Source organism: Equus quagga, chromosome 7 (genome assembly GCF_021613505.1).
Source record: "Equus quagga isolate Etosha38 chromosome 7, UCLA_HA_Equagga_1.0, whole genome shotgun sequence".
Lineage (NCBI taxonomy): Eukaryota > Metazoa > Chordata > Mammalia > Perissodactyla > Equidae > Equus > Equus quagga.
The window spans coordinates 40,885,211-40,911,751 of record NC_060273.1 but is presented as its reverse complement, the minus strand read 5'-3'; the positions used below and the strand labels follow the sequence as shown (position 1 = coordinate 40,911,751).

The following is a 26,541-nucleotide window of genomic DNA, read 5'->3' as shown; positions in this document are numbered from 1 at the left end:
GCTTTGGGGAGGAGAAGAAAGAAAGAAAAATGAAAAAAAAAAAAAGACTGGCAACAGATGTTAGCTCAGGGCCAATCTTAGAAAGAAAGAAAGAAAGGAAGTAAGAAAGAAAGAAAGAAAGAAAGTGGACCTTTTTGGCCAGATATAAAAGAATTCATGTACGATTCCACATATAGAAAGGTCAAAATCAGGAAAAAGAAATGTTATTAAAACTCAAGCAAGGTCAATTATACCTCAATAAAGCTAAAGGAAAAATAAAACACACATGCTTCTAGTAAAAAAAAAACACAAACACTTAAGCAAGTGGTTGACTTTGAGAGAAGAGGAATGCAAAGGGGGAAGGAGAGGGCCATCTTGGGGTTTTATTAACATTCTGTATCCTGATATGTTCGGTTACAGAGGTGTGTATACTTTTAATTTATTGAGCTATATAATGCTTATACTTTGCATCCTTTACATTATACTTCAATTAAAAGTTTTAAGAAAGAAAGAAAATGATTCTTAACAATGCTTTAATAAATTAATACTGTTCAAAAACAAAGAGCCCTTGGCTGGGCAGACTGATGGGGTAAGACAACACAGGCTTCTAGAAATGAAACACTGTGTACGTTGTCACACAGAAGTTCAAATATGTGGAGAAGGGTGTGCATGGATGCTGAATAGCCAAAAGGGGAGCCAGGGCAGTCATTAAGCTGTTTGCTGTCCCAGTTCCAGAGCTACCCTCTCAGACTCTGCTGAAGCTTCCACTGCAAACCAGCTGGCTGCTTGCGAGTATCTGCCACAAGGGAACAGAGCAGGGAGACTACAAGGCTGGAGAAGAGAAAAAGGACTTCCATCTTCTTTTTGGCTTCTCAGGCAACAGCTGGACCCACTTAATTTTTCCAACACCAGCAGAACCAACTTCAACATGTCCCCCGAGACACCAGAACCATCCAAACAGTATCCCACCTTAGAAGTCAGAATTAAAGCTTTAAGGATGGCAGCCAATTCCCTGAGTGGTTATTCACATGATACCTGGGTAGACTCCTTTTTGTTACAAGGTCAGTAATTTATAACTAGTTAGTCTTTGTATTAAATTTTCCCCATTCAAATAACTGGTATGACTTTCTTCTCCTGACTGGACCATCACTGTTAGGCCCAAGAAATATAAAAAGTAAAATGGAAATATTAGAAGAAATTGCAGAATAAATTAAGACTATAAAGATATAAAGTGTAAAGCAGAAAAAAGAAGCCTCTATGATAGTGATGTGTACTATTACGCCTGTACATAAAGAGGATTAAAGGGGCCAGCCCGGTGGCACAGCAGTTAAATGTGCACGTTCCACTCCAGCGGCCCAGGGCTCGCTGGTTCAGATCCCGGGTGTGGACACGCCACTGCTTGGCAAGCCATGCTGTGGTAGGCGTCCCACATATAAACTAGAAGAAGATGGGCATGGATGTTAGCTCAGGGCCAGTCTTTCTCAGCAAAAAGAGGAGGATTGGCAGCAGATTAGCTCAGGGCTAATCTTCCCCGAAAAAAAAAGATGATTAATGAAAGTCAATAAAATATGATTTTTCTGAATTCAGCATGCTTATTTTTGGATTCAAATTATTCAAGAGACGAACAAATGAATAAAGGAGAGAAAAGGTATGAAATGGTGACTCAAATACTTTTTCCCAAAAAGGACAATTCAACACAACCTTTCTTGCAGATCTCCCAAAACACTAACACTTGGCATGTCTATAACATACAAGTTCTCATTCACACACACACTCCGAGTTAACACAGCACTTCCCCTTCCCCAACAATTCATTCCAAACGCCATTAGAGGGCACTCAGCAAGGTACGCAGCTGTATCTGGGAGGTTCAACGGCCTGGAGCACGGTGACAGACTGAGAGAATATTTACATGAGGGTGCAGGGGAAACTAAGTAATGGGTTTAGGAGACTGAGGCAGATGAGGAGGCAATCATGAGTGCTGACAGCCCAATAAGAACTGTCAGGGGTGAGCAAGGTAAGGAAGACGGCAGTGAGGCAAGGGTTAAATGAAGGAAATGTGCTGAGAACACCGGTTGCCATGATTCTCACTGTGACAGAAGGGAATTATACAAGAAAGGGAGGAAAAAAAACCCTGGGGTGTTAAAAGCAGAACTAGAGATACCAGCATGAAAAAATAAAAACAGAGTAAATAGATGTGTGTATACATGTCCGCATATATTTATGTGTGTGTAAACACCCCCCAACACAGAGATTCCCTAGCTTTGTCCACTTGGAAGCAATGACATCCCAACTGCAATAAGCACACCAAGATACTAGCACCAAGATACTGATTCCTTAACACCACTCTCCTCAAAAAGGATTCAGGGCTTCTTGATGGAAAGGCTGATTCTAGGGCTGGATCAGGGAGAGAATAAGATGAACCTCGACCATCTTGTTTTTCAAGAAAGTAAAAAGTTCTTAAAAAATGATGGAGATATTTCCAAACAACACAAGGAAAAGACACAGGGGACATCTTGAAGTGGCTCCCAATGGCCAAAGCAAGGACTATCTGCAAGTCAAAATAAAGAATGATAATAATGGACTGCAATGCATTGAATAAAATAGAGGAGCTGGCCCGGTGGCGTAGTGGTTAAGTTTGCACGCTCCATGTCAGTGGCCCAGGGTTCGCCAGTTCAGATCCTGGGCATAGACCTAGCACCGTTTATCAAGCTGTGCTGTGGAGGCATCCCACATAGAATAGAAGGACTTACAACTAGGATATACAACTACGTACTGGTACTGGGGCTGGGGCTGGGGGGTGGCGGGGAAGAGGAAGATTGGCAACAGATGTTAGCTCAGGGCCAATCTGCCAAAAAATTTAAAAAAAATAGAAATACCTGAGTGTGCTCTAATACTATAAATGAATGAATTTTAATTGAAAGTTTGATGACGAGTATATATTTCTATAGTCTCAGAGAAACTCTGACGAATGTAATTATTACAAAGGAAAAGAGAGTAAGTTCATAGTGGAGAAGCCTAGAAAAACTAACTCTGATCACATAAGATAGTATCATCAATAAAGGGTTAAACAGACATCAACGCCACCTGATGATGAAAGAAAATCACAGCATCACTTCCGTGAAATTTTTGCAAAAAATGCATTAAGTGAATCTAATCATGAGGAAATATCAGATACTTTCTTCAAAAGAGTCAAGGTCATAGAAGACAGGGAAAGACTGAGAAACCATTCTAGACTGAAGAAGTCATTAAGGAAACAACTGGCAAAACTTGAAAAGGGTTTGAGAATTAGATAGGAGTAATTTATTTTCCTGATACTCATCGCTGCATTGTTAATGCAGGACAGCACCCTTGTCGTAGGAATTACACACTGAAGTAGTTACAGTGACAGGGCATCATATTGGCAACTTACTGTCAAATGGTACAGGAAAAGTTTCCTTACACTATACACACAGGTTTTCTACTAGTTTGCCGTAATTTCAAAATGTAACATTTTAAAGTGAAAAATGAAAGGATTACTGTATTATTCATCTCTTTCAGATCTAGCTTTTCTCCAACTAACTCGCAGTCTGTCTTACAGATACTTGAGGATCAGTAGATACAAACCTATTGCTTACTGCATTTAACGGCAACACAGAATTCCACTGAGGGAGCTGTAGGTTAACTGCCAATTTTCAAGGCAACAATGGGTCAAAGAACGTGTTAAAATGGATATTGCCAAAGTACCATCCATAAGATAGCAACAATTTACCCACACGAAGAATCTTTAAACCTGCCTGTTTCTCTGTATGCTTTACTAAGACTGAGTATGAGCAGAATTTAATGTTTGCCAATCCTCTGGGTACAAAACCTATCTTTCCTGGATTTTTATCTCCATTTCTTTAACTAGACTGAGCATTTTCTCTTGTTTTTCAATCTTTGGTCATTTATTTTCTGGATTAGCTCCTTGTAAAACCACCCTTTGTAATTTGCCTTGCAAATAGCCATTCTGTGTGTCTTACATGGCCTGGGACACATTTTGGCTGTTTTTGCCACACAAAATTCTTAGATTTTCCTTAGTCAAATTCATTGCTTAGAAAGCATTCAAAGGATTATATTTTTCTCAAGTGCTTTTAAACTAAATTTTTATTATATCTGAGATTTTTAACACTTCCTCAAGTAAAATCAGATTACAGATGTTTTGTTTTCAGTAGTTTTCTAGTTGATTCTCTTTGGTGCTCTATATACACAATCAAATCACCTTTAAAAGTTAATGGTGCCCTCCATGGTCTAATTACTCACACCTCTTATTTGAATGGTTTGTACATTTAGAATTCTGGTAAGAAACTAGTGAAAATGTGCTTCTTTGTCTTACGAGGAGTGCTTTTTGTGGCTAACTATTAAACATAATGATGGGCTAGCACTTGCAATTATATATAATATTCCAACCAATCATGCATTTGCATCATCTACCCAGATGGTATATGGTTTCTAATTAGTTCAATAACACGAGAAAGTGAATTAAGAGATTTCTCTAATAAAATCATCATTGCGTCCTTGATGAATCCTAAACCTGAAATTCATTGCATAAGAGAATTTTTGAACTAATTTGAGAGCACAATAAAAGCCCCACAATCATAGACTCTGCAACAATGAGAATTCAGATATCACAATTATCAGTTGACTCCTCTGCAAGAGGTCAAACTGGAGATGTCACTATTTGCAGTGACACAAAACTGCATTTTATACAAGCGAAATTTTTGGACTCCACCAGAGACTATGCTCAAGTGAAATAGTTCATACATGCCTTTAATAGGAAAATTCTATAAATACCCATTCTTCCCTCGCCAATCACCAAGACTAATTATAAAATATATCCCTAGTAATAATATAATGATCTTTTAAAATTACATATTATTTTTAAAACATGGAAGTTGCTTTCAATCTGACTCTTATCTTAGAACCAGAGTAACAAAAAATTCTAACAAAACTGTAATCAAGTCAGAGAGAGCTGTACGGTTTTTAAATAAGCAAAAACATTTGTGCCCTAAAAGTGGAACATGGCAAGAAAACAAACATTTGTACAAGATCACGCTCAGTTCTGAAAGAATTTGAACAGTAAAATTCAATTTACTATATGGTAAAAGTGGGAAAAGGGAAGCAATAGTGGAAGTAGTAAAATAATTATATCTTCATTTTCCATATGTTAATAGATAAATAAAACCAAACCTTAAAACTACATGAATTACAGTACGGTACTGGCATAAGAGTAGGCATTAGAGGGGCCGGCCTGGTAGCGCAGTGGTTAACTGCACATGTTCTGCTTCGGCGGCCCAGGGTTCACTGGTTCGGATCCCAGGTGCGGACATGGCACCATTTGGCAAACGCCATGCTGAGGTGGCATCCCACATATAAAAATGGAGAAAGATGGGCATGGATGTTAGCTCAGGGCCAGCCTTCCTCATTGAAAAGAGGAGGATTGGCAGCAGTTAGCTCAGGGCTGATCTTCCTCAAAAAAAGGGAAAAGAGTAGGCATTAGAGTTCAATGGCATAGAAGTGAAAGTGCAGAAGTAAATTTGGTCAATTGCTTTTTCACAATGGTGCTAAGGCAATCCAATGGAGAAAGGATTTCTTTTCAACAAATGGTGCTGAGACAACAGGATATCCACAAGTGAGATGATTTAGACCCTTACCTCACAACATGCACAAAAATGAATTCGAAGTAGATCTTAGAACAAAACATAAGCGTTAAAATTATATAATTCAAGAAAGGCTAAGTATAAAAATATTTATGCTTTAGGTTAGGCAGAAATTTTCTAGGTGTAACACCAAAAGCACAAGCAATAAAAGAAAAATTTCGAAAACAGGATTGCATCAGAATTTAAAACTTTTAGGCTTCTAAGGACACCATTAAGAAAATGAAAAGACATCACAGACTAGAAAAATACACTTGCAAAAGCTTATTTCTGATAAAAGGTTTGTATCTAAAATATATAAACAATTCTTGTAACAAAAAACAACAAAGAAAACCATCCAATTAAAAACTGACATAAGATTTAAATAGACATTTCATCAAAAATTATATATGAATGGCTAATGAGCACATAAAAAGATGTTCAACATCGTGAGGAAAATGCAACTAAAACTACAACTATATGACATTCTGCAAAAGGCAGAAGGATGGAGACAGTATGAACATCAGTGATGGCCAGGGGTTGTGGCAGAGAGAGATGAGAAGGATTTTTAGGGCACTGAAACTACTTTGTATGATACCAAAATGGTGAATACACATCATTATACATTTGTCAAAATCCACAGAATGTACAACAAAACTGAAGCCTAATGTAAACTATGGACTTGGGGTGATAACAGTTCATCTGTTTTGACAAATGTACCACTCTGATGCATGATGTTAACAGTAGGGGAGACTGCATGTGTGGGGATAGAGGTATAATGGGAACACTCTATACTTTCTGTCCAATTTTGCTGTAAAACCTATAACTGCTCTAAAAATAAAATGTCTATTTAAAAGCAAAAATAAAGAAGAAAAAGAAAAACCATAATGAGATACCACTTCACATTCACAAGAATTGCTGTAATCAAAAAAGACAGATAATAAAAGTGTTGGCCAAAACACAGAGAAACTGAAACCCTCATATACTGCTGCTAAGAACAGAACACAGTCCAGCCACTTTGAAAACAATTTGTCTGTTGCTTAAAAGTTAGGCATAGAGTTACCATAGAACAACAACTCACTCCCAGGTATACCCAAGGGAAATGATGACATATTTTCATGCAAGGACACATATGTGGATGTCCACAGCAGTGTTATTTAAAACAGCCAAAAACTGGAAACAACCCAAATGTCCACCAAATGGAAAATCAATACGAAAAAGTAATATAAGGGGCTGGCCCCATGGCCAAGTGGCTAAGTTTGCACACTCCACTTTGGCAGCCCAGGGTTCACCGGTTTGGATCCTGAGGGCAGACCTACATACCACTCATCAAGCCATGCTGTGGCAGCATCCCACACAGAGGAACTAGAATGATCTACAACTATGATATACAACTATGTACTGGGGCTTTGGGGATGGGAAGAAATAAAAAGAATCTAGAAAAGGTAATCCAGCCATACGATGGAATCATATTCAGGTATGAACTACTTACATACACTAAAACTTTCTCAATGTCAGGCAGTCAGTATAAGCCTGACATTTAAAAATAAGGAATTTGGGGCCGGCCCCGTGGCCAAGTGGTTCGGTTCGCACGCACTGCTTCGGCAGCCCAGGGTTTCGCTGGTTTGGATCCTGGGTGTGGACATGGCACCACTCATCGAGCCATGCAGAAGCAGCGTCCCACATGCCACAGCTAGAAGGACCCACAACCAAAATAAAATTTAAAACTATGTACCAGGGACCTCAGGGAGAAAAAGGAAAAAAATTTTAAATAAAATAAAATAAAACAGAATCTAGAAAACTAAAAAATAAAAACAAGGAATTAAATGCCAAAAACAGCTTAGAGTTAAAAAGAGTTTCCTTCGAGAGTATAAAATGGGAGTGCAAAGAGAAAAAGGAGAGTAAGAGGATATTATTTTGATTTTTGTGAAAATGAATCTACAACACTGAATGAATGAAACACACTGTAGAACTAGTTGATATTTTACACTCTTATTCCTGTATAACTGTCGAAAAAAATTATTACAACATTTTGTCTACAAACACGTAATTAGCAAAGAACTTCTAGCCACCATTTACAAAACAAATCATCTTTTTAAGTTTCAGTGTAAGATGATAACATTAACAAATGTCACCATTGGAGTAAGTTTGTTCTGTCTGCTTCTCATCAAATCAATACAGTAAGCAGTAAGTCAAAATACAACCACCTAAATTAAGGAAAAGCCTGCCTTACTTATATCTCATAACTGATTCTAAAAGCACTGGTACATACCAGAATCTTCTGTGGGTTCAGTTTTCACTTTGATGGGGCCACAACTGAAAGAAAAGAAGCCCTGATGAAGCTCGGCACTGGTGAGGGCCACTCACACATTAGTCAAGTGCGCTGGATCACAGCATACAGAACCACTCACTCGACCAAGCTGAATGCAAAACTGACTCAACTTTAAAACTTACATAATTTCTTGCATGAATATGACTTGTCAACTGAATTTAGTACTTTAATTCCAATCAATCTTTTGGGGAAAAAAGTATAACGAAGCAACATAGAGTAGCATATTAACTTTCACATCCCACTGTACCATGAGGCCTTCCTACTCACAACGTGCTCATCGGCCGAGTCACATCAGCCCCGCCCAAGAACGACTGCCAGTCAGAGCTACTACGCCGAAACTGCATTTTCACAGGGCCACCAAATGACTCAACTGGACATCAAACATCAAGACGTGTGACACAGGCCTTTTTAACAGTCTAATACCGCAAAACTCTAAAACCTAAAACTTAGTGAGGTGTGGAGTTTATTAGTACTAACGAGAGATGCTTTACCTTCCACCTGGAGACAGCATCGACCTTTCAGCATCTGTTACCATCACACGACCACCTACATAATCAAAAAAGAAAATTAAATTTAGGTTTTTCCAACATTTCAAATATGACTAATATTTCCAAAGGTCTCAAGTAGAGAATGAACTGGGGGATGGGAGGGAGTTCACACTTCCAGGTCACACTATAACGAGTATTCATTAGTTTATAAAACAGTGTCGTTCATTCTCCCCTGTAAGGAAGATTAATTAGGGGTGACAATCATCTAACAGCTTTCATCTGCTCACTCACCAGCACCCCTTCCTTCAATGGAAAAGCTCTTATTTTTATCAGCGAAACAAAAACAGCAATATATTATTATCTAGTAACATAGAATAATGCTCAACTGATGTATAAAGGAGTGATAAAGATTTCTATTAAGAGTAGATCTGGCTCAAAATACCGGAAAACACCTACTGCTGACAGGTATGGGGTTTCGCTTGGGGGTGATGAAAATGTTCTCTAAGTAGACAGTGGTGATAGTTGTACACCTTGTAAATATATTCAAACCCCCTGAATTGTAGACTTTAAAATCATGAATTTTATGTTTGGAAATAAGAAAGATTGGCCACGAACTGCTGCTGAAGCTGGAGAACAACTGAACTCTTGCCGCTGTCAGTGGGCATGCAAAATGGACTCATCACATTGAAAACTCTCAACTTTAAAAGTTAAACATGCGACTACAACATGCCCTAGCCATTCCAATTGTAGTTATTTGCCTAGGAGAAATGCAAATACAGGTCCACACAAAGACCTGCACTCACAATTTATACCAGCTTGCTTTCTAATAGCCAACAAAGGGAAATCCAAATTTTCATGGACCAGTGAATGCGTAAAAAATTTTGTGTATCTATACAAGGGAATACTACTCAGCAATAAAAAAAAAAATGAACTACTGACACACGAAACAACATAGATAAATCTCAAAATACGAAGCCAAACAAAAAAAGGAGTACAGTCATATGCCACATAATGACATTTCACCTCACATAAAACGGCAGTCCCATAAGATTAGTACCACATAGCCTAACGACACATTTCTCAGAACATAACCCCATCGTTAGTGACACATGACTATACATATATGATTCTATTTATATTAAACAATCTAGAAAATGCAAATAAATCCACACTGAGAACAAGAAGATCAGCCATTGTCTGGACAGGGAGCAGCAGACGGGAGGAATGAGCAAGGGGTATGAGACACTGGAGGTCAAAGATGTGTTCGTTATCTTGATTGTAGTGATGGTTTCTACAGAGTATACATGTGTATACTTATCAGACTGTACACTTTAAATACGTGTAGTTTATTCTATGTTGGTATCTCAATAAAGCTGTTAAAAATTTCAAAAAAAGAGAATAATCTCATTACAATCACTCAACTTTCCAATTACTTTGAGAGTTGGTATGGCAAAATAAGTGAATCATACAAACCCACCCACTTGGACTACTCATCATAAAACGCTCTGTAGAAATATTCTTTAATTAATGACCAGCCCCCAACATTTCAAAACAAGTTTCTAGAATGAAAGATTTCACAAAATACAAATGGCAGACTAAGGCTATTCTACAACACTTCAGGAAAGAAAATACTGATGACGAAAAAGTCTGAATTTTAATTTAAACATGAAAAATAAATCTTTTCTTTCTCAATCTTAAAAAGGACATATACAAAAAACCAAGAGCTAACACGATAATGGTGAAGGCCTGCACGCCTTCCACTTAATATGGAGAACCAGCGACGTCTGCCATCACCACTTTATTCAGTATTGTATTGGACATTCGTGCCAGAGCAACAAGATTAAGACATGAAAAGCAGTCAGGCTGCACAGAGGTAAACTATCTTGACTCACACACAATACGATCCGCTATGCAGAAAGCCCAGGAATACGAGGCAACTGCCCTTCAACAAAGAAGCCAAAGCAACTTCGGGCTAAAGGATAGTCTTTTCAACAAATTGTAGGCAAACACTTGGATATTCACATGAAAAAGACAAATTTAGGGGCCAGCCTGGTGGCGGTGCAGTTAACTGCGCACGTTCCGCTTCCAATCCCGGGTGCGGACATGGCACCGCTTGGCAGGCCATGCTGTGGTAGGCGTCCCACATATAAAGTAGAGAAAGATGGGCATAGATGTTAGCTCAGGGCCAGTCTTCCTCAGCAAAAAGAGGAGGATTGGCAGCAGACGTTAGCTGAGAGCTAATCTGCCTCAAAAAAACAAATAAGTAAACTAAAAATTTTTTTTAAAAAGATAAATTTATACCCTTACCATGTACCATACACAAAAATTAACTCAAAATTGACCATAGATCAAAATGTAAGAACTAAAACCAGAAAACTTATAGAAGAAAACATGACAAATCTTCATGACCTTGAGTTAAGCAACAATTTCTTAGATACGAGGTCAAAAGTACAAGTGATAAAATAATATATTGGACTTCAGAAAACTTAAAACCTTTTGTTCCTCAAACGACACTACCAAGGAAATGAAAAGATAACTTGCAGAATTGTAGAAAATATTTGTATTGAGAATACAAACAACTCTAACAACTCAGTAATAAAAATATAGAAGCCGGCCTGGTGGCGCAGAAGTTAAGTTTGCACGTTCTGCTTTGGTGGCCCGGGGTCCGCCAGTTCAGATCCCGGGTGCAGCCATGGCACCGCTTGGCAAGTCATGCTGTGGTAGGCGTCCCACATATAAAGTGGAGGAAGATGGGCATGAATGTTAGCTCAGGGCCAGTCTTCCTCAGCAGAAAGAGGAGGACTGGCAGCAGTTAGCTCAGGGCTAATCTTCCTCAAAACAAAACAAAACACAAATAATCCAATTAAAACATAGGAAAAGTGTCTGAATAGACATTTCTGCAAAAATACATAAATGGCCAATAAGCATATGGAAATATATTCAACATTATTAGCAACCAGGGAAATGCAAATCAAAACCACAGTGAGATACAACTTCACACTCATTAGGATGGCTAAAACCAAAAAGACAACAAGTGCTGACAGGGATGTGGAGAAACCCGAACACTCAAGCCATGCTATTAGGAACATGAAATGGTGCAGCCACTCTGGAAAACAGTTTGGCAGTTTCTTAAAAGTTAAATGTAAAATTATGCTATGACCTAGCAATTCCACTCCTAGGTATACATATCCAAGAGAAATTCAAATGCATGTCCAGACAAAAACTTGTTCCAGTATGCTGATGTAGCATTTTCCTAATAGCCAAGTGGAATGTCTATCTAAATGTCTATCAACTGGCAAATGCATAAATGGGTGGTATGTCATAAAATGGAATACTTACTATTCAGCACCAAAAAAGGAAAAAACTATTGATATACCCAAGAACCTAGATGAATCTCATGTGAATTATGCTAAGGGAAAAACACGAATCTCAAAAGGATATATACTGTCTATATATATAACATTCGTGAAGTAACAGAGATGGGGATGATGAAAACATTCTAAAATCAGATTGTGACAATGGCTGTAAAACTGTAAATTTTTTTAATTGTAAATTTACCAAAGATCACTGAATTAAATACTTAAACCAAGTGCATTTTATGGCATATTAATTTTACTTCAATTAAGCTTCTAAAAAACAATCTTTTTCATCATGGTGAGAATAAAGGTTATTTAACAGAAAAGAAAATATATTTGGGTGTGTGTGTATTATTTTGTCCTTCCACCCTTACGAGGATGCCAATGATAGTTGGTTATTTACTTCCAAAAGTCTCAAATAAACCTGGTTCCACAGGGTACCAGGCTTCTAAATATCACTTTTCCCTTCAAACGAAATGTCTCGACTTCCCAAAACAAAGTCCTGCTGAAATCCACCTCATTCTTCAAGGGCCCATCTTAGCGCCCTCTCATGAAAGCCATCCTGGGTATAAACAGATCCTTCCTCCAAAGAACTTCCGCAGGACTCTAACCATCCCACAGCACACACGTTATGCTCCTGTCCGGAGGACTTCATGGACTTTTCTCTCTTCCATTAGACCACCAGCACTCAAAACCGTTAACGCTTATACAGTTATGTATCTCCTCCACACCCAATCTCGTCTCCAATAGTTCTATGCCTATTCAATGAACATTAGGTAAATCGAATCACCCTCATAATTCTGGGAAGTGACTGCAGATCCAGTATATGATCTTACACAGTGCAAACATAAAACCTTGAATAAATCATAAAGCAAGCAGCAGAGCTGAAAAAAAAACACCCCTCTACTTTTTCAGCTCAATGACTTGTCATTTGTTTATATAAACATCATAACACCCCACACCAAAATGTCTTATATCATATCGTTGAAGAAAACAAAAGAGAAATTAAAATTAAACTTGGCACAACAGGTTTAAGAAGCCACCCAACTATCAGGTAAAGCAAAACAATCATTTACCTAGGTGCTTCTTTGGCTCCAGGAAAGGTCTGCATTGAAACAAAACAAAAAACAATACATGAATACACAAAATTATCATACAGCATACATTTGATGACTTCAACAGTAAACAAGAATTTTGAGGGGCCAGCCTGGTGTCATAGTGGTTAAGTTCGCGTGCTCTGCTTCAGCAGCCTGGGGTTCACAGGTTCAGATTCCGGGCACAGACCTACATACCGCTCATTAATCCATGTTGTGGCAGTGTTTCACATACAAATAGAGGAAGATATGCATGGATGTTAGCTCAGGGCCAATCTTCCTCACCAAATACAAAAAGAATTTTGAAGAACATGATACAGAAGTCAAAGTAAATGGTGTACACCTAAAACTTACATAATGCTATAAAGCAATGTGACCTCAATAATAAATTAATAAAAATAAATTTTGGGGGACTGGCCCCGTGGCCGAGTGGTTAAGTTCGTGCGCTCCGCTGCAGGCGGCCCAGTGTTTCGTTGGTTCGAATCCTGGGCGCGGACATGGCACTGCTCATCAAACCACGCTGAGGCAGCGTCCCACATACCACAACTAGAAGGACCCACAACGAAGAATATACAACTATGTACCGGGGGGGGGGGGCTTTGAGGAGAAAAAGGAAAAAATAAAATCTTTAAAAACAATAATAATAAAAAAATAAATAAATAAATAAATTTTGGGGGGGCCAGCCCTGTGGTGTAGTGGCTAGGTTCAGCAGGCTCCACGAGTGTGGATCCCGGGTGCAGACCTACACCACTCGTCTATCAGTGGCCATGCTGTGGCGGTGACCCACATATAAAAAGTGGAAGATCAGCACAGACATTAGCTCAGGGCTATTCTTCCTCAGCAAAAAAAAAAAAAACAAGACTTTTAAGGTATATTAAAGTGAGCTGAATATTTAACTTTATATGAATAAACTATTGATGGACAAGAGAGAAAGTACTTCACCTCTTAATGATAAATGAAATCCCTGCTTTGTTCTCCAAAATCCATTTCAGAGTTGCAAGATCGTAGTTCTCAGGATGCTTAAAGGCAACTCCTTCTGGAAGCCCCTGCACTACCACAGCTGACTGATCTCGTAGCATCTTCTCATATGGAACAGGTACCACTGTCGATTTGCCTAAAGCCTTCCCTGGGGGACAGGGACGGGGTGAGGTGGAAAGAGGATAAACATCATTAAATAGTCAGATCAAAACACCATCATTAGTTTATCATGGTTCAAAAAATGTCATTCATGCTTTTCTGTACTATATGATTTTGAAACTACTTCGAAATATTACAGGGCCTAGTCCCATGTTAGCAGAAGCTCTAAACCTGAAACAGATCCAAAGGGCCAAAATGAAAAATATATAAAATATTTACTAAAACCTACACAAGAGAAAAGGAACAATGGCTGATGTCTTGCACTATTCTCTTTCTCTATGATGGTCTCCCTGGTATGACACAATGTTCGTATGCAATTCAGCAACTATAACCTCACAGCGTAACCTATATCCTCCCCATTTGACGGTTTTTCTTAACAGAGCTTTGTTTATCGTGCAATTGGATTAACAAAAGGTGGGTTTTCAGGGAAATTGGTGAGACCAGCATGCATGTCAAAAATAACAGCTCTCAGGGGCTGGCCCAGTGGCACAGCAGTTAAGTGCACACATTCCGCTTCAGCGGCCCGGGGTCAGCCATTTGGATCCCGGCTGCAGACATGGCACTGCTCAGAAGGCCATGCTGTGGCAGGCGTCCCACATATAAAGCAGAGGAAGATGGGCACGGATGTTAGCTCAGGGCCAGTCTTCCTCAGCAGGGAAAAAAAAAAGGAGGAGGATTGGCAGTAGATGTTACCTCAGGGCTAATCTTCCTCAAAAAAATAAAATAAAATAAAAAATAACAGCTCTCATAGTAATGAAAACAACATGGTACTGGCACAAAAACAGACACACAGATCAATGGAACAGAACTGAAAGCCCAGAAACAAAACCACACATCTATGGATAGCTAATCTTCAACAAAGGAGCCAAGAACATACAATGGAGAAGGAAAGTCTCTTCAATAAATGGTGCTGGAAAAACTGGACAGCCACATGCAAAAGAATGAAAGTAGACCATTATCTTTCACCATACACAAAAATTAACTCAAAACAGATCCAAGACTGGAAGGTAAGACCTGAAACCATAAAACCCCCAGAAGAAAATATAGGCAGTACACTCTTTGATGTCAGTCTTAGAAGAATCTTTTTGAATACCATGTCTAGTTAGCCAAGGGAAACAAAAGAAAAAATAAACAAATGGGACTTCATCAGACTAAAGAGCTTCTGTAATGCAAAGGAAACAAGCAACAAAACAAAAAGACAACCCACCAACTGGGAGAAAATATTTGCAAATCATATATCCAACAAGGGGTTAATCTCCAAAACCTATCAAGAACTCACACAACTCAACAAAAAAATCAAACAACCCAATCAAAAGGGCAAAAGATATGAAGAGACATTCTTGCAAAGAAGATATACACATGGCCAACAAGCACATGAAAAGATGTTCAACATCATTAATCATCAGGGAAATGCACATTGAAACTACACTAAGATACCACCTTATGCCTGCTGGAATGGCTATGATCACCAAGACGAAAAACAACAAATGTTGGAAAGGATGTGGAGAAGAGGGAACCCTCATACACTGCTGGTGGGAGTGCAAACTGGTGCAGCCACTATGGAAAACAGTATGGAGATTTCTCAAAAAATTAAAAATAGAAATACCGTATGATCCAGCTATCCCACTACTGGGTATTTATCCAAAGAACTTGAAATCAACAACTCAAAGAGACTTATGCACCCCTATGTTCATTGCAGCATTATTCATTATAGCCAAGATGTGGAAGCAACCCAAGTGCCCATCAACTGACGAATGGATAAGGAAGATGTGGTATATGTATACAATGGAATACCGCTCAGCCATAAAAAAAGACAAAATCATGCCATTCGCAACAATATGGATGGACTTTGAGGGTATTATGTTAAGCAAATTAGGCAGACACAGAAAGACAAACACCATTTGATTTCATTCATATGTGGAAGACAAACTAACACACGGATAAAGAGAACAGATCAATGGTTACCAGAAGGGAAGGGGGTTAGGGGCTGGCATAAGGGGTGAAGGGGCACATTTCTATGGTACCTGACAAATGATAATGTATAACTGAAATTTCACAATGTTATAAACTATTATGACCTCAATAAAAAAATAAAAATGACAGCTCTCTCTGGGTGATTACGATGTGTCAATGTAGATTCTCTGGTGGGGAATGCTGATGGGGGATCTATGCATAAGTGGGGGCAAGGAGTATATGGGAAATCTCTACCTTCTTAATTTTGCTGTGAACCTAAAACTGCTCTTAAAAAAAAAAACACAAACAGCTCTAATAGCTACCTCTGTTTCTTCAAACTGGAAATAACAAGTAAGGTCATTCCTAACATTAACCCAGTATTTGGAAAATAATCTATTCAATTTCCGAAAGTGTGTTATGACTATTAAATCAATGTAATCTACCCTTAGAAAACTCAATGATATATGTATCTTTTAGCAAACTCAAGTGCATCACCTTACCATAGCAAAAGCAGAAATAGTCCTCAACTGTTTTTCTGAGTGTTTCAATCTCTACAGCATCCACACTCATCCGATTTGCCTGGCTTGTAGATTTCATCTTATGCATCTCTGCAGCCTTTTCTTCTTCTTCAACACCTGTAAAATAATTAATGATAGAAAAGGCCCATATCCATTATCTTAATATTTGGCTTTTAGTAAGAATATTTTTTCCCTTATTCTAAAATTTATGATTTGTTCTATATAGACAAGACAAAGGAAAAGGAGGAGCAACTTTAAAAATAAAAAACCTACGGGGCCAGCCCCGTGGCATAGCGCTTAAAGTTTCGTGCACTCTGCTTCGGTGGCCCAGGTTCACGGGTTCGTATCCCAGGCGCATACCTACACCACTCGTCAGCCATGCTGAAGATGGGCACAGATGTTAGCTCAGGGCTAATCTATCCTCAAGCAAAAAAAGAGGCAGATTGGGAACAGATGTTAGGGCCAATCTTCCTGATCAAGAAATAAAAACATAAAAGACATAAATGACTTGAATGGAAATAAGAAATGGTGATCATCTATGAAATAAGTGTAGCTATAAGCTAAAAACTCTACAAACTACAAATTAGCTACCAGTTGTCTTAAAAAAAAAAAGATACCTTAAGAGTAATTTATCAGCTACAAACTTAAATATGGGAAGGTTATCACAAAAAAGCACTGGAGACTTGCAAAGTCCAACACAATAGTCAGCAGACACCTTTGGCTACTGAGCACTTGAAATGTGACCAGTCCAAATTAAGATATGTTGTAAGTTTACAATATACACTGGACGTTGAAGACCTAGTACAAAGAATAGTATGCAAAATAGCCCACTGATAATTTTTTATATTACTTGTTAAATGATAATGTTTTAGATATATCAGGTTAAAATATAACTTCTAAATTAATTTCACTTTTTTCTCCCTACTTTTCATTAATGTTGTAACTATAAAATTTAAATTACATGAGTGATTCACATTCTATTATTTCTATTGGATAGTCCTTTCCTAAACCCTGAAAAAGAGCTCAGAATTCTCCCCAAGAATTTCTACAACTGACTCATAAACCTATTGATTTGGTTTCATTAGGCACTTAAGAATTATATCCAAAGATTATTCTCCATGGCACCAAATTATTGGTAACAAAAATAAAGTATGAATACTAATAGGCAGGGACTATGATTTGCAAGTGAGGACAATTCCCCTAATGCTTAGTTCTAACCTTTGGAGAATCACATAAGCAAGGCAGTACAGGGAACAGAAATATAAACACAGCTGCCAGTGGGATTACAGTATTCATGGGACAGGTGGCAGCTGAAATACACATAATTAAAACAACATTATTAGTACAAACTTAAACATACAAACATAATGAAAGCCTTAAAAATTCTCAAAATGATAATTTTTTAAAGTTTTTAAATAGATTACTACTATAAAGCTTCAAAGATTATAGCTGGAGGGAGAGGCATATAGTGAAGGGGAGAAGATACGTTTTTTAAAAAGGACTAAAAAATACAATTCAGAATTGAAATTAATGAATTTAAAAAACTATTTTTACCCACCCATGATCTGCCCAATTTATCATGAATTGGATCTAACTTGATAAAGGAAACTTAAGTTTGGATATAAAAGACGTAGGTATTATATGCCTATGGATATCCCTACTTTTTTTGGTTCTCTTTCCACATCTAAGAAAATGCTGTATCACTGAGTTAATATAAAAGCTATGGAGAGTGTTATGTTAAACACAGATGCAAAAACTGTCAGACTGTGAAAGCCCATAGGTATTAACACCCTACAGTAAATGTCTCTACTACGTTTGTTCCAGTGTCACGTTAAGTTCACCAACTGGAGGAACTCCCGATTGGAGGAACACAAAATTCACTGAGGACTCTGCCAAGTCGATTCCACTGAGGAAGTCAGGGAACTCTGTTTAACTTGACATCATGCTTACACAAATTTAATGCAGAGAAAGACTTGTCTTCAACAAACCAAATATCTATCAAGAAAAGAACTGCTTACCTGGATAAGAAGTTTTAATCAGTTCAAAACTTCCCTATCTCCTCTCTAATGCATTCCACCAATCCAGAGTCATGGCAAGGAAGAAGCGGACTACAGTAAATATTTACCATTTTCTTTAAATTCTTCAGTATTCACCCTTATATATTACCATGTCAGTGATTCATTCTGAGCAGTGTGAAATGTCTCCATGGACATTCCAGAAAGTCTTGTTTTAGTATAAACCTCATTCTGCTTTAGAAGAAAGTATGACATGCATTATCCATAAAAATTTAGATCTGGTATTTACGTAATACAAAAGACAAAAATAGAATACTTACAGTATTTTACAAAGTCTTTCTGAAAATCCTTTCTGGTGTTGACAAAAGCGCGTCCTCTCTCTGTGCCGACGACAAACACGTCTGTCTCGTACACGGCGATGCAGGCCACTTCCGCCTTGGACTTGGCCAGTTCTTTACACTGGAACACAAAAAGCAACCATTATGTTATACACAGACGTTTAAAAACACTGTTTCTGCTGGATGCGCAAAAAAACCACATCACTTAAACTGTCGTAATTCCTAATGTGGAATCAGGTCAATTTCCTAGTTTCTGGCCTTAAGTTACCATATACAAAAGAGAGTCCTCCTTTTTTTTAAGGTACCTCTCTTTCTAAAGAGTTTTTAACCCTGATTTTAAACAGAAGAAAACAGAGAATTTATAAGAAAAAAAGGTAGAAATCTCTTGTAATCTGTTATAGTTCAAATTCCCAAGAAACAGACAGATTTGCACAGAGGCTTTCTAGAGAGTACTGTCAGTAACAATCCCTGTGAGGTGTGAGGGAGCAGGCTGCGCAGAGGGAGAGCTGGATACTGACGCAGCTGCATCAGGGAGCTCTGGAGCTGCACGTCCTCCTCAAGGAAGGGGACAGAACTGGGCAAGGGAGGCTCTCACACTCACAGCAGCTGGGGGAACTAGTGCCATCAGTCCGAAAGGGGGGTCTGGACGCCACACTGCAACATCCACTACATAATTGCACCTCCAGAGGGATCTCCGTAGACGTACAGACAACTGGAATCACATTTAGGCGAGTATAGTTCTACTAGGTATGACTTTTACTAAGTATATTCCTATGAGATTAAATATTCTTTAAAATCTTGACAGAGTACTATATGACATTCCATTTCACAGATTTACAATAATTTAGTACTAACAACATTGAAAATGTTGCTGATTACAATTATCACTCCTAAAAATAACACTGAAATAACAATCTAGGAACAAAACATGTATGTGTATCTTGAATGACTTTCTCAGAAGAGAGTCAGAGAAGTAAACAATGACGTCAGAAGACTGATTCTGGGGGCTGGCCTGGTGATATAGTGGTTGAGTTCACATGCTCCACTTGAGCAGCCCAGGGTTCACCAGTTCGGATCCCGGGTGCAGACCTACGCACCATTCATCAAGCCATGCTGTGGCAGGCGTCCCACACACAAAATAGAGTAAGACTGAAGAGATGTTAGCTCAGGGCCACTCTTCCTCAAGCAAAAAGAGGAAGACTGGCAACAGGTGTCAGCTCAGGACCACTCCTCCACATAAAAACAAAAGAAAACAAACAAATAAAAACCCGCTCAAAACCTACTGCAAATTGCTTTCTAAGAAGGTTCTATCAGTTTACACTCCCACATGCACTTCTAGAGGAGCTAACTCACAATATTTTAGCAAAGGTTATTGTGCAACTTTTCCAGGAACATTTTTAAAGAGTACCTTAGTATAATCAATAATCTACTTCTGGGTATTAAAATTAAAGAGTATTGTATCTTAGATAATTTTCTGTAAATGAGCATACAATTTGCTTATTTTTCTACTGTTAGTAGTGTGTCTCCCTGTTGACGCATCAAAGTACCTCACTGAGTTTAGGCATAGAAAAGCTGTTTATGGAATTAAATACATAATTACAGATATTTTGTTCTGGTTTTTAAAGTTGTCTTAATATAACCATTTTTTATTTTTACTCATCTAGAATGTAACTTGGCACATGATAAAGATTAAAAATTTGGGGGCTGGCCCAGTGGCACAGCGGTTAAGTGCTCACGTTCTACTTCGGCAGCCCGGGGTTCGCCGGCTCGGATCCCGGGCGCAGACATGGCACCACTTGGTAAGCCATGCTGTGGTAGGCGTCCCACATATAAAGCAGAGGAAGATGGGCATGGATGTGAGCTCAGGGCCAGCCTTCCTCAGCAAAAAGAGGAGGATTGGCAGCAGATGTCAGCTCATGGCTAATCTTCCTCAAAAAATAATTAATTAATTAATTTTAAAAAAAGATTAAAAAGTTTTCTGGGTTTTTTGCCTATTAGCCTATGTTCTCAGTATCATTTGTTGAAAACTACAGCTTTCCTCTATTTCTTTTTGATTTGTACAGTAACCATCCTCTAATTTCTTAAATGCAAATTTCTTGTACAACTCTGCTTTAAAACATTATCTTGAATAATTAATTTCATACCTACTTCAATGATGAGAAATCTTCTGAACTATAATAAAGCCACAGTAGAGAACTTCTGGCCTACATGTCAGCCAACAAATATTCCCAGCATGAAGAATAATGCTGTACTCTAACGTTCATTTATATGAAATCTACTGTGGTTGCTTGCCTATAAGGAACTATTATTTACTTACCTTGTGACAAATGTGGGTGCAATCTTGCTGCACTATTCACACTCTTAGTTGGACAACCCTGTCACCAAAGGCAGTACTTATAAAACAGCAAAATAAGATTCACACACGGTCCAAGGATTAGATCAAAGAAATCCTTGGGCCAAGGGAAAGATGAGGCTGACTTATATACCTATAAGTATACTTCCTAATACACAACTAGGAACATAAGGAAAGAGATACCCTTACTCCTGCTGGTGAGGAGGAAACAAAAGCTGAGAATAATCAAGTGACTTTGCCAAAAATAAGAAAACTATAAAGACATTCTAAGGAAGGGAGGGGGTCCTATGTGACCCTATGTTATTCTATGTAGAGAACGGTAGTAAAGAAAATTATTTTAATATCAACAGAGTAGGATTTAATCTCTCAACTATCATTTAATATTAAGCCACAAATTTTGGCTGGTTTTATGATTACAAGGCAGAAATAAGTGACATTCAGAAAATAACAGTATATAGCCACTAACCATTCTAAAATTTCTTTCTTTAGAGAGATAATTTTTTTAAATTCATAAATAAAAAAAAGAGAAAAAAAGAATGCCCTAAGGAGAAAACAAAAAAGAATTTACAATGTCATACTGAGACCTGCGAGGTTAAACACTACGTAACACTAGTCAACACTCAGATGGAAAACACACAGCCTCCTCCTACTTAGAAAATTTAGTATCAATGTGTCAGAAAACACCCAAGTGTGAGGCTTTTGGAATCTGTGAGCTCAAATACTATGTTTCCAGCTACATATCCATAAAAATGATAATCAAACTGTATTACTATCATCATAGTAATACAAAAATACAGCAAAAGAATAATACTTAACATTTTGCTATAATTATGAATACAGTATAGGTTTTTAAAAATAAAGAGCTAACACACTATACATTTAATAAAAGGTGGCAGAGTAAGGACAACTGTGAATGCATAAGCACAATAAAATAAGAATAGATAGGGGCCAGCCCGGCGGTGCAGTGGTTAAGTTTGCACATTCCGTTTCAGCGGCCGGGCTTTGCCAGTTTGGATCCCAGGTGTGGACGTGGCACTGCTTGGCAAGCCACACTGTGGTAGGCGTCCCACATATAAAGTAGAGGAAGATGGGCACGGATGTTAGCTCAGGGCCAGTCTTCCTCAGAAAAAGGGGAGGACTGGCAACAAATGTTAGCTCAGGGCTAACCTTCCTCAAAAAAAAAAAAAATAAAAATAAAACAGAATAGATATAAAATAGTGAATATGTTCTTATAGCCCAAAATTCTGGTAATGTTCTTCACACAGATACAGTAAAACATTGGCACCACACTATAATATAGAAACTCATTCTGAGTAACTTCAATTGTTACCCACAAATTCAAAGTTAATGCCTGCAAAACAAAGGACTGCTTAAGATATTGGTAGGTAAAAAACTGAAATTAAATGTAAAAAATTAAACATTTAGATCAGTTAAGAATATTCTGGGGGCCAGCCCTGTGGCCAAGTAGTTAAGTTCGCGCACTCCGCTTCGGCAGCCCAGGGTTTCGCTGGTTCGAATCCTGGGCGTGGACATGACACTGCTCGTCAGGCCATGTTGAGGTGGCATCCCACATGCCACAACTAGGAGGACCCACAACTAAAATATACAACTATGTACTGGGGGGATTTGGGGAGAAAAAGCAGGAAAAAAAAAAAAAAAAGATCGGCAACAGTTGTTAGCTCAGGTACCAAATCTTTAAAAAAAAAAAAAAAAAGAATATCCATAATAAAATTTGATTTGAAAGGCTTAAATTCATACTACTATTCAAGCAAAACAACTATTCTTATTAAACTAAAAACTATATGTTTTACAAAAGCAAATCAGCGTCATGCAGGGCCCAGCCTCATCCACCTACGGCACGTGTTACAGAAGTGGAAAGGCATCTCACCATGGACTCCAGAGCAGACATGAGGAATGTCACCACCATCCTGCTCTCCGAGGACTCCTCATCCTCGACAGGCAGGGTAGACGTTGCTACTTGGGCCATGATCCCTAGGAAAGAGAATAAGAAAGTGAGTGGTGGAAATGCACAAGATGCTTCTAAACGTTCATTTTAGAGCTGTGATGGCCCTCTATGGACTGCCTAATTTACAGTTTGCTTGCCTAAGGGAAAAAATAAAGCCCAGATACCAAGTATTCTATTTGCCAAAAATTCCTCTAAGAAAATCTGTCCCTTAACTTTCCATCTAGTTTTATTTCCATAAAATGAGGTCATCATCACCCCCTCAAAATAAATTCAGATGTCACCCAGACCAGTTAAAATCTCTCCCAAGTGCCAGGAAGGAAGAGGTGATGCCCTCACAAGCCAGTGACAGGTTTCCAGACTTCAACAGAGAAATCCATGTGACGTTCCCTTCCCCCGAGGCACACACTGAAGACAGAAAAGAGGGGGTAAAGTAGACTGAGGCTGGGTGAAGGGAATTCCTTCTTTCTCATCAAGAAGGAAATAGGTTGTACGACAAATGCCATCCAAGTTCCTTTATAATACAGCATATTATTCTCTTTAGAAAACATTTTCTAGGGCAAGCCTGGTGACGTAGTGGTTAAGTTCGTGTACTCCGTTTCTGCGGTCCCGGGTTCACAGGTTCAGAGTTCAACACAGGCACAGACCTACACACTGCTTATCAAGCCACACTGTGGCAGTGTCCCATATACAAAATAGAGGAAGACTGGCACTGGTGTTAGCTCAGTGACCATCTTCCTCAAGCAAAAAGGGGAAGATTGGCAACAGATGTTAGCTCAGGGCCAGCCTTCCTCGCAAAAATGAATAAATAAATAACTAAAAAGAAAACATTTTCTGATACTTTGGTATCAGTAAAGAGCCTCTGCTGAATTCAAGCACTATAAAAGTACAACACACAAACATTAAATAGGAAGTGTTGGCAGGGATGTGGGGAAACTGGAACCCTTGCGCATTGCTGTTAGGAATGTAAAATGGTACACCCACTGAGGAAAACAGTTTGGCAGTTCCTAAAAAAATTAAAGAGAGTTACCATGACACAGAACTTCTACTTCTGGATATATACCTAAAAGCAGGCCCTCAAACGGATATTTGTACACCCATGCTCAGAGCAGCATTACCCACAATAGCCAAAAGGTAGACACCAGCCAAATGTCCACTGTCCGATGAACAGATAAACAAAATGTGATATATACATACAGTGGAATATAATTGTCTTAAAAAGGAATGAAGTTCTGAAACATGCTACAACATGGATGAACCGTGAAAATATTATTCTGAGGGAAACAAGCCAGACGCAGAGGGACAAATACTGTGATTCCACTCACATGAGATGCCTCGGACGGTCCAACGCACAGACATAGAAAGCAGAACGGTGGTGCCAGGGGCTAGGAGGAGGGAGTGATGAGGAGTTACAGAGTTTGAGTTTGGCATGATGAAAAAGTTCTGGAGACAGACAGTGGAGATGTTGCAAAACAACGTGAATGTACTCAATGCCAAGGAACTACACACTTAAAAATAGTTAAAATGGCAAGTTTTATGTTACATATATTTTAACAAAATTTAAAAATTAAAAAGCAAAAATATACCACATAAAGACACTTTAAGAAGCCAAAATCTAAAGCAAATTTTAAAAAACTCTAATATTAAAAAAATTGTTCCTCTATAGATAGTTTGCAAATTAGATGCCTGTTAAAAATTATCCCTTTCAATTTAGTTGAATTATTTCTAGTTTTAGCGGTAGATCCAACAACCAAATGAACTTAATGTGAAAGGAAGACTAAAAAACTAAGGACTGGAAGCACGGAATTCTAAAAAGACACCTATGTATGTAAGTTAATTTACTGCAGACTTGGGAGCCCTTAACGGAAGCCCCACTGTTCCAGAGAACATGCAGAGCTGTTAGCAGGAAAACTGTTTTGGCTAAAAATGCAAGTAAATCTTTTCTCTGTCATTGAAAAGGATGATCTACTTCCCTACTATTAAAACTGTGGTCTAGTTCCACCATCTGTTGCCACATGAAGTAACCGCTAGGCTAGATCTGGGCATTAATAAGTAATGAAGTAGACATACTTAGGAAAGAAAACTTGATAATAAAAAACAATAATAAAAACAATTGACACTTATCCCCATGTCTGTGAACAAATAGAAGCAATTCTATTTCCCAGAAGGAGATCGCTATCCTGAAGGGAGATAGAAAAAGCAAAATCAAGCACCAGGATGGTTAGATCACAGAAATTATTTTCCCTAACAGCCTAGGTCTCATTCTTTTCCCTTGGATAAGTAAGTTCAAGTAAATTTATACTAAAATGTGGCTCAGTCAAAATGGACAACAAAGGCATCTTATTTTTCCATAATCAGAATGCTCACTTAGAATATATTGTCATTATTTCTGGAAGTTCACACTATTTCTTAATAATTTCAATTTCCTTTAATTCTCCAGCAAGAGAAAAAGGAGATACATTCTCATTTTATAAATGCAATGATTTGTCAAGGTGATACAGCCACTGTCAGGGCCAGAACATAACATTAGGACAATTTTCTGCCCACTGCTAGTTCCACTTCTCACCTTAAATTGCCATAAATCTGCTATGACGTCATTCACACTCAAAGTGTGTTAAGAAATGTGAGACAGATGCCACACAAACAGCTCATGGGGGGCGATGAGAGTTCCTACTTCATTAGCAGACTGTTCAGGAGGAGGCATCAGAGCGCTTTGCGGTGGAAAGAACCCTGGAGGTGACCGAGCCCAGGCAGACTTCACCAGGAAGGACGTGTTTTCTTTGGGGCTTTCTGCTCTCTAGAAATGAGGTCGTGTGCATTAACAGAACTCGCTGCTCTTTGCCGTCCCAAGAGGGCATTTCCCTGGACAGTCTGTGGTCAAGACTGTTCGTGGAACATTCCCTGCACGCCTCCCTCCACTGGCGACTGCTGCCTCTCTTCTCCCTTTCCCAGAAAGAAACTGCCATCACACAGCGGCATTAAGGTGAACACCAGGACACACCAGGCCAGGTGGTGACACAAGCTCACGGAGCATGAGGCGTGACGCGCTGGTCCCCATAGAACCAGCAGCCAGGAAAGCCAGGTGGTGGGTTGCCCAGATCACTAACCAGCTCCGTGCCCCCAGGGGGCTGCACCGGCTCCTCTCCTAGGAAGGGAGACACGACACCAACCACTTGCTATGAAGCTCCTTTCCCCTCTGACCTCTTATGAGTCCCTCATTTAAAAGTAAGAGTGGGATAGACAAAAAACAAATAAACATCTCTTGAATATACCTATCATGCTTTATTGGTCATCTTTTTAATATTCACAAGAACCCTATGAGGGAGAAAGAATAAAAGCAGAAAAGCAAAATGGAAGTACCTGG

General features: G+C 38.7%; 1 protein-coding gene across 6 annotated transcripts in view; it reads right to left on the bottom strand.

Moving 5' to 3' along the window:
* GTF2I (general transcription factor IIi) overlaps positions 1–26,541 on the bottom strand; it is a 114,359-nt gene that overhangs the window by 68,431 nt on the left and 19,387 nt on the right. For all 6 annotated transcript variants that reach the window (XM_046665488.1, XM_046665491.1, XM_046665489.1 and 3 more), the window contains exons 2-8: positions 23,103–23,206; positions 18,844–18,982; positions 16,491–16,625; positions 13,843–14,026; positions 12,883–12,911; positions 8,454–8,508; positions 7,903–7,946 (exon numbers count right to left, since the gene is read on the bottom strand). In XM_046665488.1, coding sequence (XP_046521444.1) covers positions 7,903–7,946; positions 8,454–8,508; positions 12,883–12,911; positions 13,843–14,026; positions 16,491–16,625; positions 18,844–18,982; positions 23,103–23,201 — 685 coding nt within the window. In that variant the 5' untranslated portion in view covers positions 23,202–23,206. The remainder of the gene's footprint in view (positions 1–7,902; positions 7,947–8,453; positions 8,509–12,882; positions 12,912–13,842; positions 14,027–16,490; positions 16,626–18,843; positions 18,983–23,102; positions 23,207–26,541) is intronic.